Raw genomic sequence first — 12660 nt, 5'->3', positions numbered from 1 at the left:
TAAACTAACTAACTAACTAAAAAAAAAAAAAAAAAAGGGAATCTTGTCCTATGAAGGTGAATTTTTCCCCAAACAGGATTTCTGCCCTCCGGAGAGCTGGATCTGGGTGAAGGGGCTGTCTGATCAGGTAATATGAACTCATCATCAAGGCATGAGTAACTGAAAGTTGTAAATAGATTACTAACCAATTTTTGTTTTGTTCATTGCTGTATACCTGGAGTCTAGAACAGGTGCTGACAGGTCATAAATACTGGCATCTACTTCTTTTTTTTTTTAAGATTTTATTTATTTATTTGACAGACAGAGATCACAAGTAGTCAGAGAAGCAGGCAGAGAGAGAGGGGGAAGCAGGCTCCCTGCTGAGCACAGAACCTGATGTGGGGCTCGATCCCAGGACTCTGGGATCGTGATATGAACCGAAAGCAGAGGCTTTAACCCACTGAGCCACCCAGGCGCTCCAATGTGTGTTTATTTCTTGAATTAACTAATACTATGACCCATTTTTATACAAAATCTTAATCTTTTTTTTAAAGATTTTATTTATTTATTTGACAGAGTGAGACATAGTGAGAGAGGGAACATAAGGGATCATGACCCTAGCTGAAGGCAGCCGCTTAACAACTGAGCCACCGAGGTGCCCCACAAGATCTTAATCTAATACCTAGAAAACAGCATATAGATCCTTTATTTCCACTTTCAACTCATAGATAACACTTCAGAAAAAGAGCTGAAATTAAAATAAATTTTAAGTACACGTTGGATATTTTTATCATAATTATCATAAATTCTAAATCAATAAACCCTATGTTTATTTCTAGGTAAAAAGACTCTTATTCTTCTCTTTCTCTCCTGACATATCCCTCAGGCTATTTACACAACCCAAGACCTGGGCAGACATATTTTATTCTCAAGACTCCCTCAAAGAGAATATGCTAATTAATTCCTTGCAGGTCAACTTTTCCTCATTCAAGTTTTTCCAATCTACTTTTCAACTGTCAGGTAAGACACCTGTCCAGTTTCTTCCAGGAAGGTCCATCCTAGACTGTTACTGGAAAGACCTAGCTCGTGCCATGACCCTGTTCTGTCTTCTTCCTGGCCTCATGTGGAAGGAATTCAGTGCTATATTTTTGCAACAGGTTCTTTCTTCACAGATGTCATTCAGCTGAATTTAGTATCTGCCACTACTATCTTGATGGCAAGATAGTAGTTTTATATTAATCCATGATATTAAGTTATCAAACTAAGAGGACAAATTATTTACAAAATTATATAGCAGTTTCCTCCTGCCTCCTCACTGCTCAGAGATTAAAGCAAGACCTCAGGTCCTAATTCATGGTACAATAGAATGACTGGTAATCTAGCCATTAGAAGCCAAACTCTAGATAATCCATTCCAATGTTGCAAGAACAAATCATAGCATACTCACTTTTCACCATGGGGTTCATTCTGAGAATCAAATATTCACTAAATAAGATTTATTTTATGAATTATAAAATATTAGATAAATGTTGCTCTTAATTGTGGCTATTCTTACATCTTTCCACTGTTTCCCTATCTCATAAGAAAGAGGTCATTAGATTTGAGTGAAACACCTGAATATGGTCCCTCGTGGACCAGGACAGTCCCCTGGAACCAAAACATAGATGCAGCTGCTGCTCCAGGTGGCTCCAAGATACAGCTCCTCCCTAAGGAGGCTCCTCTTCAACCCCCAAAAGGAAGGAGACTGCCCTGCTCTAAGAAAAGGCAGTAGTGCCCACAGAAACACATATAGGATAAGGACAACAGTCTTCTGTGAGAACCACGGAGCAGGGAGAAGCCAATAACATGGAGCCTTCATAAGAGAAAAGCAGAAAATCTACAGAGCTGTCAACTGGCAGAAGAATTTAGTCTGGAGGTAAGACAACCAGGAGAGGAGTTGACTCAAAGCCCAAAGCATATCAAGCTCCCTTTCCACTGAATCTGAGTATCTAGGGTTCATCTGGCTCAACAGTACTCTTTGACAACAGAGAGAACCACCTCTGACCGTAGATCCTAAACAAATTTGGGAGAAAGTTTGACATATTTTTTAAATGTCTTGTGTCTGTTCCAGTAGGTTTCAAAGAATTAGACCCATTATTTGCCAACTTCTGGAGCCTCTAGGAAGAAAGTTCATTTCCTCCCTTCTGACCCTATCCAATGAGCCTTATTTTAATACCGAAAAATCATGCTATAAATAACAGTAGAATCACCGCTTTGAAACCAGCACAGGTAGGTGGGTTTTCCTCCACCACCATCCCTTGGTCCATGTTCTGCCTTCTGAGCATCTATGGGCTAACTCTAGTTCCTCTTCATAAGAATCCTTCCAGCTGGAGTGGGGGAATGTAGGAATGGGATGAAGATGGTCAAAAGGTACTAAATTCCAGGGGCTCCTGGGTGGCTCAGTGGGTCAAAGCCTCTGCCTTTGGCTCAGGTCATGATCCCAGGGTCCTGCGATCGAGCCCCACATCGGGCTCTTTGCTCAGCAGGGAGCCTGCTTCCTCCTCTCTCTCTGCCTACCTCTCAGCCTACTTGTAATCTCTGCCTGTCAAACAAATAAATAAAATCTTTTTAAAAAAAAAAAAAGGTACTAACTTCCAGCTATAAAATAAATAAGTCCGGGGATGGGGGGACCAGGAGGAATTCTTCCAATACTTGAAAATAGTTATCATAATCTCCCATTATTCTGTCATTTCCAAAGTAAACATCTCTACATTCTTCATATGTTCCTCATACTTCACAGTTCAGAAGTCCTAATTCATAATAGTCAACAAAAATATCATGTCATGTTCACATAAATGGTTACTTTTCAACTGATTATGAAAGCCTACAAGCAGATTTTACATGTGCTTCTGTTACATTTCATCTTCTTTTTAGTCTAGCCTTTCAAAGACAAGATTATTTTGGATTATAATTCTATCACCTGTGATATTGGTTTCCCCACTTTGTTCCTATCATCTGAGGCTTGATAAGCCGTGCATATTTGCTCTTTATCGAAGTCACTACCAAAATAGGTGAAGAAAACAGGAAGACAAAGCCTTCTCCTTTTCACTAGACATATTTTTCCAGATTTCCAGAGTCATTGATGAATAATTTTGGTCCATAGTAGGCATACTAAAAGTGTTATCTTTAAGCTCACAGTCATCATCTTTTCTATGAAACTTTACCAAAATTATGTCCTTTTTCTACTCCTTTCTCCTGATCTACTAAATTATTAGTACTACCAGTAGGGGCCATTATGTAAGATTTGATCTTATAATTAGCATTATATAGCTCTTGGTGATGTCTTCTTATGAGATTTCCATGTGTTCTTATAAAGCATTTTACCAGGGACCAAGGTCAAATTTACTGTGAGGTTTGACATTATAATGAACCTTTTATAGCTCCTAGTGATGTCTCCTTACATGAGGTTTGACATTATAATTGGCATTACATAGCTCCTGGCGAAGTCTCCTTATGAGATTTCCACATGTTCTTATAAAGCATCTATTTAAGAATTTTACCAGGGACCAAGGTCAAATTTACTGGTTAACAATGGCAACAGTAATTTTTTTATCATAAGCATTGACTCAGAGACTTGAGGAGGCTTAAGAAGTTTTTGGTCAGTTGACTGGCTGGTTGGTAGGTTTGGTTAGTTTTACTAGCTTCTTCCTTTGCTCCATCTTTCTGCTAAACCTGAGGTCTATTCCATTCTCATTTCAAGTCTCTCCCTGGCTCTTTAAGAAGTCCCTAGTAAGGGCGCCCTGGTGGCTCAGTTAGCTAAGCCTCTGACTCTTGATTTCAGCTCAGGTCATGATCTCAGGGTCTTGAGATCAAGTCCCAGGTCAGTCTCCACGTATAGCAGGAAGTCTGTTTAAGATTCTCTCTCTCGGGGCGCCTGGGTGGCTCAGTGGGTTAAGCCGCTGCCTTCGGCTCAGGTCATGATCTCAGGGTCCTGGGATCAAGTCCCGCATCGGGCTCTCTGCTCGGCAGGGAGCCTGCTTCCTCCTCTGTCTCTCTCTGCCTGCTTGTGATCTCTATCTGTCAAATAAATAAATAAAATCTTTAAAAAAAAAAAAAAAAAGATTCTCTCTCTCAGGATGCCTGGGTGGCTCAGTGGGTTAAGCCTCTGCTTTCAGCTCAGGTCATGGTCTCAGGGTCCTGGGATCGAGCCCCACATCAGGCTCTTCGCTCAGTGGGAAGCCTGCTTCCCCCTCTCTCTCTCTGCCTGACTCTCTACCTACTTGTGGATATCTCCCTCTGTCAAATAAATAAGTAAAAATATTTAAAAAAAAAAAAAAAAAGATTCTCTCTCTCCCTTTCCCCCATCCCTCACCCTATGCACGCTCTCTCTCTCTCTTCCTCTCTCTAAAAAAAAAAAAAAAAAAAAAAGAGAGGAAGAAGTCACTAGTCTACAAAAAGATAAAATATGTATCGAATACATATGAAAGTATTCTGTTCCTTCTATGTCTGTATCCCCCATGTGACCAAATGGTGTCTGCATGATTGAAGCCCAAAATGAGAGGAAAAGGTAGGACCAGGGAAGGAACACAAAAACCATGTGTTCTCGCTGCCATTTGCTATTATGGAATATCATCTTTCTTAACTTCAAATATGAGAAAACTCTCTATCACGATGGACTTTCTGTTTCTTCCCCCAACCATACACACACATACACACACACACACACACACACACCTACTTGACTTCCATCTCCAACCTTAATCATGGTTCCATCTCAAACTGAGTGACAAAATTCCAATATTCCCTCAATTAGGGGAGGACTCAGAGATTCCTTCTCCATTTTAGCAATCATCTAAACACCTCTTTCCCTCACCCAAGCATTATCAGATGATGCAATTTTTCTGGGGCAATTTACCATTGGAAAATTATTATAACTAATTCACTTGTACATTCCACAAGTACTTATCAAGGTCTTCCTATGTGTTTAGTGTTAGCATAGTACTGTAATGATTAAGAGAAGGAATCCTATAACAGGGTAGAAATGTCTAAATAATCCACATTGGGTGAGATAAAATGACCATGTGACCAGCAGAGAGAATATAGGGCAGGAGAACCAAGAAAAAGAAAGTATTCTCAGCTTCCAACAAACTGCTTAGAGACTGAGCATAGTTTGGTGATTCACAGACCTGGGAATAAAAATATATGTATATAAAAAATATATGTTTATAAAAAATAAAAAATTAAAAATGGATTTACCCATGGTCACCAGTCCACTTGTCCAAGGGAAAGGAGTGGATTTCCAGGGAAGTGGGATCTGAGTTAATACAGATCTTTCTATATTGCACGTTTTGTGAAATAAATGATACAGATTGCTCATCAGAATGTCCAAGTCTCATTTTCTTAGAAAGGAAAAACAGCATGAGATGACTGGCTGCTTCAGGAATGTGCATGACCTCGGAGTAGGACCACCTGCCCACCAAGTGATGGGCAGTCCCTCCTGCCCCAGAGGACCTCACCAGGTGTAGTTCTGCTGTTGATACTCATCCAAGATTGTCAGTAAATAGCTCATTGATGACTGGGAAAGTTCTATGCTGCTCTCTGATACTAATACTTCTACCAGTCACAAAGGATTTGGGAAAGCTCCGTAGGATAGCAGACTAGTGCAGGAGCTTTGGAGTCAAGCAAATGTGGGTTCATATCATGACTCCATCATAATCGCCTTGAATAACTGACTTAGTCTCACTTGGTCTCAGTTTCTCCTCTGTATTCAGGAGACAATAAGGTCTACCTTTAATGGTTGCTGTGATGAATAAATGAATAAGCAAGGGTTAGTGTGTGGTTGCAATAGGATCTTGGTTAAAGTTACCTTCCTCTCTTGGGCCCAGATCTAGATGAGGAAGCAGTCCAGTGGTGACAGAGAAAACCAGACCACCTGGCTGATCCTGGTCGGCTTTGGGGAACTGCAACATCTGGGCTTCCTCCCCTTCGCTTTCTTTTTGGCCATTTATGTGGTGACAGTGGGGGGCAACGCCCTCATCGTGCTGGCTGTGGCCTCCAGTCGGACACTCCACACACCCATGTATTTCTTCCTCTGCCACTTCTCCCTGCTGGAGATTGGCTATACCTCCAACATCGTGCCTCAGCTGTTGTGGAGCTTCCTGGAGGGGAGGGAAACCATCTCACTGGTCAGCTGTCTGATCCAGTTCTACGTGTTTGCCTCACTGGCTGCCGTTGAGTGCCTCCTGCTCTCTGCTATGTCCTATGACCGTTACCTGGCCATCTGCTACCCGCTTCGCTACCCCGCCCTGATGAGCACCTGGTTGTGTGGCTGCCTGGCTGCTGGAGCCTGGGTCAGTGGCTTTTCTTTCTCTGCCTTCACTCTGGCCCTGGCAGCCCCTCTGCCCCTCTGCCCTGGCCACAGGGAGATCGACCACTACTTCTGCGACTTTGCTCCCGTTGTAGGGCTGTTCTGCGGGGATGTGGGGATCATGTGGGGAGCCGGAGTGAGCATCTCAGGCTTTCTGACGTTGGCCCCCTTTCTGTTGATTGTGGCGTCCTATGCCTTCATCTTGAGGGCTGTGCTGAAAATACCTTCAGGCCATGGTAGGCAGAAGGCCTTCTCCACCTGTTCCTCCCACCTCACCGTGGTCGGGGTGTTTTATGGCACCCTCATTGTGGTCTATGTAGCCCCAACAGACCACATGGCCCCCTTGCTCCGAAAGGCCTTCTCTGTCCTTTACACTGTATTCACCCCTATGGTCAACCCCATCATCTACAGCCTCAAGAACCAAGAGGTAAAGGGGGTCCTTCACAGGCTCTGGGGAAAGCTTATCCCAAGACATACTCCACTGAGAGGGATAGGGCAGCTGTTGACTTTTTCCTGGATTCCAGCTTAGCCCCTTCCTCAAAGACTAGAGACCACTGTAATGAAAAGATAAATACTGTGGGATTGAAAGGAGATGTCTGGGGTCACCTGGGTGGCTCAGTTGTTAAGCGTCTGCCCTCAGCTCAGGTCATGATCCCAGGGTGCTGGGATCAGGCACCACATCAGGCTCCCTGCTCGGCGGGAAGCCTGCTCCTCCCTCTCCCATTCTTCCTGCTTGTGTACCCTCTCTCCCTTTTTCTCTCTCTGTCAAATAAAGAAACAAAAATCTTTAAATTAAAAAAAATAACATAAAAGAGATGTCTGCCAAAATTCATGTTTCCAGTGGGAATGGGATAGGGGTTCAAAATCTTATGCCTCGTACAGGGCCTAAATATTATAGCACTCCACAAACATTAGTTGAAAAAAAAATGAATGGATGAATTAATTAATTAATTAATTAATATGGAAAAGAATGCCAGAGAAAGCAGAGCACAACTCAAGGGGGGAATATTTGCAGATTGTGAATCTAAGATGACAAGATTAAGGTTGACAGATAGAGAAAGGAGGAGTAGGGAAATGGTAATAAGGACCAGAATGAAGATCTCATGCCATGCTTTGAATGAAATCTCAGAAACAGAGAGACAGCCTTGGACATAAAGTATGTAGTAATGATGGAGGTAGTAATGGTGCAAGAGCCACTTGGGAGAGGAAAGGTCAGCCATTCATTCCTGTAGCCCAGGAGGCCAATTGGGCCACTGCTCTGGGAGTTCCCATTAGCCCTTCTGTTGCTGATGTCCGACAAGTAAGAAGGGAAAAGGAAGGAGATGGAATGAGAAGGAAATAAATTAAATCCAATAGAGATTTCTGAAATTTTGCCTCTAACAAAATCTTTTAAATCTTTTCCTTTTTTTTAAGATTTCGTTTATTTATTTGAGAGAGAGAGAGCACTAGCAGGAGGAGGGACAGAGTGGGGAGGGAGAGAGTCCCAAGCAGACCCTACGTTGAGCATGGAACCTGACAAGGGGCTTGATCTCAGGACCCTGAGATCATGACCTGACCCAAAACCAAGAGTCAGATGCCCAACTGACTGAGCCACCCAGGCACCCCTGAATTTTTTTAAATTGATACAAAAACATTTCTAATTTTTTCATTGGAAATATATCAACATGTTTCTCAAGGTATGGTATGTAGATTACCTATACTAGAATGACCTAGAGTAGCTGTTTACAAATGAGGATTTCTAGGCTTTTCATCACACCTACAAAATCAGGACCTTTAGAAACGGGGGGCCAAGGATCTACAGGTAACATGCCACAGTTGATTCTCAGTGGAGGGAGAGGGCGTGGCTACCAGGGGTGACAAGGGTAATAGGAAAACTGACCCTAAAAAAGGTTGGGGGGAGACACATTTCCTCATGGATGTAAAGAGATGTGATCCTAAGAGATGGGGATCAAATAGACAGGTAGATGTATAGAAAGGGCCAGAGAGAGGATCTGGAGGAAAGTAGAAAACCTGGGATAGCTGGCCCTTTCTGGGTGGGGTGGAAATACGGGCAAGAAAAAACAAATAGGAAATTTCCCTGTCTGGGAACACCTCAGTGGCTCAGTCAGTTAAGCATCTGACTCCTGGTTTCAGCTCAGGTTATGATCTCAGGGTCTTCAGGTCAAGCCCCCTGTGGGGCTCCACACAGCAGAAGTCTGCTTGGGATTCTCTCTCTCCCTCTCCCTCTGCTCACAATCTCTCTCTCTCTCTCTCTCTCTCTCAAATAAATAAATAAATAAGTCAAAAGAAAGGAAGGAAGGAAATTGCCTTGTCCAAACATTGCTTGGGAAGTAGGCAGAACCCAGACTGCACATGAGTATTAAAAATGTCTCTGTGATATTTGTTCTTTGCATTCAAGTCAAAAGTGAAATCCTGTGTTATAGCAGCATCTTGGACGGAAGGCCAGGTCTGAATGAATATGATGCACATCGGGTTCCCCAAACAAAGAACCCAGCAGCTTCCTCGGGGTGCTTGCCTCCCACCATGCCCAGAGGGGTTTATTTACTGTCTGCATGAGAAGCACGGAGAACAGTCTACAGACAGGTTGGGAACTGTCCGGGGGAACAGGGAGGTCTGGGTCCCGAGGCCTGCACAAAGCAGGTGGCTGCCTTTATGATATTATTTCCAGGGTTTTGAGAAAGTTCCAAGCCCTTCTCCTCACCGCTACCACCACCATCACCTGACACACCCTGCCGTAAGCAGTCCTGTGCCTACCCCTAAAGCAAGAAATTCCTATTAAAGGGTCACTGTTTTGGAGCACCTGAGTGGCTCAGTCAGATAGGTGTCTGCCTTCAGCTCAGGTCATGATCCCAAGGTTCTAGGATCAGGTCCCACATCAGGCTACTTGTTCAGTGGGGGAGCCTGCTTGTCCCTCTGCCCGCCTCTCCCCTTGCTTGTGTTCTCTCTCTCTCTCTGACAAATAAATAAATAAAATATTAAAAAATAAAAAAGTGTCACCATTTTAATCAAGAGTCAAAAACGCACGGTACTGCAGGAGAGGAAAGCAGCAAACCCTTCTATGCTGATCTGCACTCGACCACACTCTCGCTCGGGCAACTTGAGTCTCAGGTTCCCGATGTATAATACGAAAGGAAGAATAATAAGACATACATACAGGGGCGCCTGGGTGGCTCAGTGGGTTAAGCCTCTGGCTTCAGCTCAGGTCATGATCTCAGGGTTCTGGGATTGAGCCCCGCATCGGGCTCTCTGCTCAGCAGGGAGCCTGCTTCCCTTCCTCTCTCTCTCTCTGCCTGCCTCTCTGCCTACTTATGATCTCTCTGTCAAATAAATAAATAAAATCTTTAAAAAAAAAAAAAAAAGACATACATACATACATACTTCATAAGGTTGTTGTGGAAATTAAATGAAGTACATACCATAAAGCCCTCTGTCTCTGTGCTTTGATTGGTCTGTGCCACATTTTAACAAACATTAACATTCTCCCTCGCCCTCCTTTTCCTCAAGGAAAGTCAGAAGACTCTCTCCTTTCAGTCCTATCGCTGACCCTTCCCCTGAGTGGAGCCTCGCTGCCTGTAAACATGAGCCACAGCTGCTCCTTCTCATCCCCTGGGGTTAAAGGACTGAGCCAACACTGGAAGGAGGCCAGGTCGTCGGAAAACTGGACCAAAACAGAGGAGAAACCCAAGGGGAGAGTCAGAGAAGGAAACTAGAAAAGAGGAAGAGTACGGAAGGAGGGAGAAGGGGGACAGGGAACACAAAACAACAAAACAGGGGAAGCAGAGGGATAATGGAAGGGAAAGTAAAAGCCACAAGTGGGAGAGACAAGTGGGTAAGAAAGGGAAGAAGGGGACGCCTGGGTGGCTCAGGCGGTTGAACAGCTGCTTTCTGCTCCGGTCATGATCCCAGAGTCCTGATGCCTGCTGAGTAGGGAATCTGCTTGTCCCTCCTCCAAACTCATTCTCTCTCTCTCTCTCTCGGATGAATAAATAAAATCTTAAAAGCAAAAACAAAACAAAAATACAGGAAAGAAGTAGGAGAAGCAAAGGAGAAAGGAAGGGTTCCAGAAAACTTCCCCAGATTCCTCCACTGGGATCACATGCCTATGTTCCTAATGAAAAGGAAGCAGATTTTTTTTAAATAGATTGCATTAAAATGTGTCAGTCATGGGCACCTGGGTGGCTCAGATGGTGAAGCGTCTGATTCTTGGTTTTGGCTCCAGCCATGATCTCAGGTTGTGGGATCAAGACCAGCAATGGGCTCTGTGCTCAGTGTGGAGTCTGCTCGAGATATTTGCTCCTTCTTCCTCTGCTCCTCCCCCTGATCACACTGCTGCTCTGTTTCTCTCTCTCTCCAATAAATAAATACCTTTTTTTTTTTTAATGTTTCAGTTACCGGCACCTGGATGGCTCAGTCGATTAAGTATCTGCCTTCCACTCAGGTCATGATCCCAGGGTCCTGGGATTGAGCCCCACTTCGGGCTCCCTGCTCAGGTAGGAGTCTGCTTCACCCTTTGCCCCTCCCCGCTGCTCATGCTTTCTCTCTCTCTCTCTCTCAATAAAATAAAATCTCTTAAAAAAAATAATAAAGGGGCTCAGTCATTAGGCATCTGCCTTTGGCTCAGGTCATGATCCCAGAGTCCTGGGACAGAGCCCCACATCGGGGGTCCCTGCTCAGCAGGGAGTCTGCTTCTCCCTCTCCCACTCCCCCGCTTGTGTTCCTTCTCTCACTGTGTCTCTCTCTGTTAAGTAAATAAATAAAATCTTAAATAAATAAATAAATGATAATAAATTTTTTAAAAAATAAACTCCATGTTTTGTTTTGTTTTGCATGGAGCACTGGGTGTGGTGCATAAACAATGAGCTCTGGTACACTGAAAAAAAATTTTAAAAATTAAAAATTTTTTAAAACTCCATGTTTTTATTTATTTTTTTTAAAGATTTTATTTACTTATTTGACAGAGAGAAATCACAAGTAGGCAGAGAGGCAGGCAGAGAGAGAGAGAGAGATAGAGGGAAGCAGGCTCCCTGCTGAGCAGAGAGCCCGATGCGGGACTCGATTCCAGGACCCTTGGATAATGACCTGAGCCGAAGGCAGTGGCTTAACCCACTGAGCCACCCAGGCGCCCAAAAACTCCATGTTTTAAAAAAAAAAAAGTTTCAGTTATTAATTGGACTTCAGTTCAATATTACGTGGTAATTCCATGCTTTGAGCTATTCTACCTGTGGCAAGTGCACAGCAATAATTGAAAAAAATGCAAAAGGAAAAAATGTAAAAGGCATATGATAGCTCAAAAAAATTAAAAATTTAAAAAATAAATAAATAAAATGGCTTATAAACTATGAAAAAAAAAACAATATAAATATCTCCATGGGCCACAAAGGTAAGGAAATAAATCATAAAAGCAGTGAGTAGGGCCGAAGCCAAAGGCCTGCTTGATTCCAGGCCGAAGCAAGAAGAGGCAGCTCTGGGCTCAGTTCCTGCAGGTCACAGAGACGAAAAGTTCTCCACCTGCTGCAGGAGTCAGAGCCAAAAGCACTCGAAGGGAAAGGCTGGGCAAAGGGCCTCTTTTCATTAAAGAGAAATGGAAAAAACCTGCTGCCTGCTACTATCTGAGGCAAAAAGCTAACCCAGAGCACATCTAAGGAGGCAAGAGAGCCCAGAGCTTCATGACCAGGAACTGAGAGGCCATACCTGTGGCTCCCACTCAAAATGAGTCTGAGACCCAACATTAGAAAGTATTTGGAAAAAACCTAACTCTACAAAAGGTAGCCAAAAAACCACCAGTTGGAAGATAAATTTACACTAGAGGATATTAAAATATTAAGGCTCTGAGAGAAAAACAAACACCATATGATTTCACTTATATGTGGACTTTAAAAAAAAAAAAAGTGAGCAAACCGAAAAAGCCAAAACAGACCCATAAATACAGAGAACAAACTGATGGTTAACAGAGGAGAGAGAAGTCGGGGAATGGGCAGAGCAGATGAAGCGGGGAGGGAGAGAGACAGGCTTCCAGTATGGAAGTATAGAGAATAGAGTCAGTGGTGTGGGGTTTTTTGGTTGTTGCTCTTGTTTATATTTTTTCTCCAAATTTTTATTTAAATTCCAATAACATACAGTGTAATATTGGCTTCAGGAGTAGAATTTTGTGATTCATCGGTTACATACAACAACTTGTGCTCATCACAGCGCCCACCTGAAGTGCCTGGGTGGCTCAGTGGGTTAAGCCTCTCCCTTCAGCTCAGGTCATGATCTCAGGGTCCTGGGATCAAGCCCCGCATCGGGTCTCTGCTCAGCAGGAAGCCTGCTCCCCCTCTCCCTCTGCCTGCCTCTCT

General features: G+C 43.5%; 1 protein-coding gene across 1 annotated transcript; it reads left to right on the top strand.

The window, feature by feature from the left end:
• Window positions 1–5849: 5849 nt before the first annotated feature.
• Window positions 5850–6854, top strand: LOC131839765 (olfactory receptor 11A1-like). The gene has a single exon (XM_059187493.1). It carries the CDS (start codon window positions 5850–5852, stop codon window positions 6852–6854), a length of 1005 nt encoding a protein of 334 aa, XP_059043476.1.
• The last annotated feature ends 5806 nt before the right edge of the window (window positions 6855–12660 follow it).

Source organism: Mustela lutreola, chromosome 8 (genome assembly GCF_030435805.1).
Source record: "Mustela lutreola isolate mMusLut2 chromosome 8, mMusLut2.pri, whole genome shotgun sequence".
Taxonomy (NCBI): domain Eukaryota; kingdom Metazoa; phylum Chordata; class Mammalia; order Carnivora; family Mustelidae; genus Mustela; species Mustela lutreola.
Note: the sequence above shows the minus strand (reverse complement) of the source record. Positions and strands in the feature narration are given on the sequence as shown.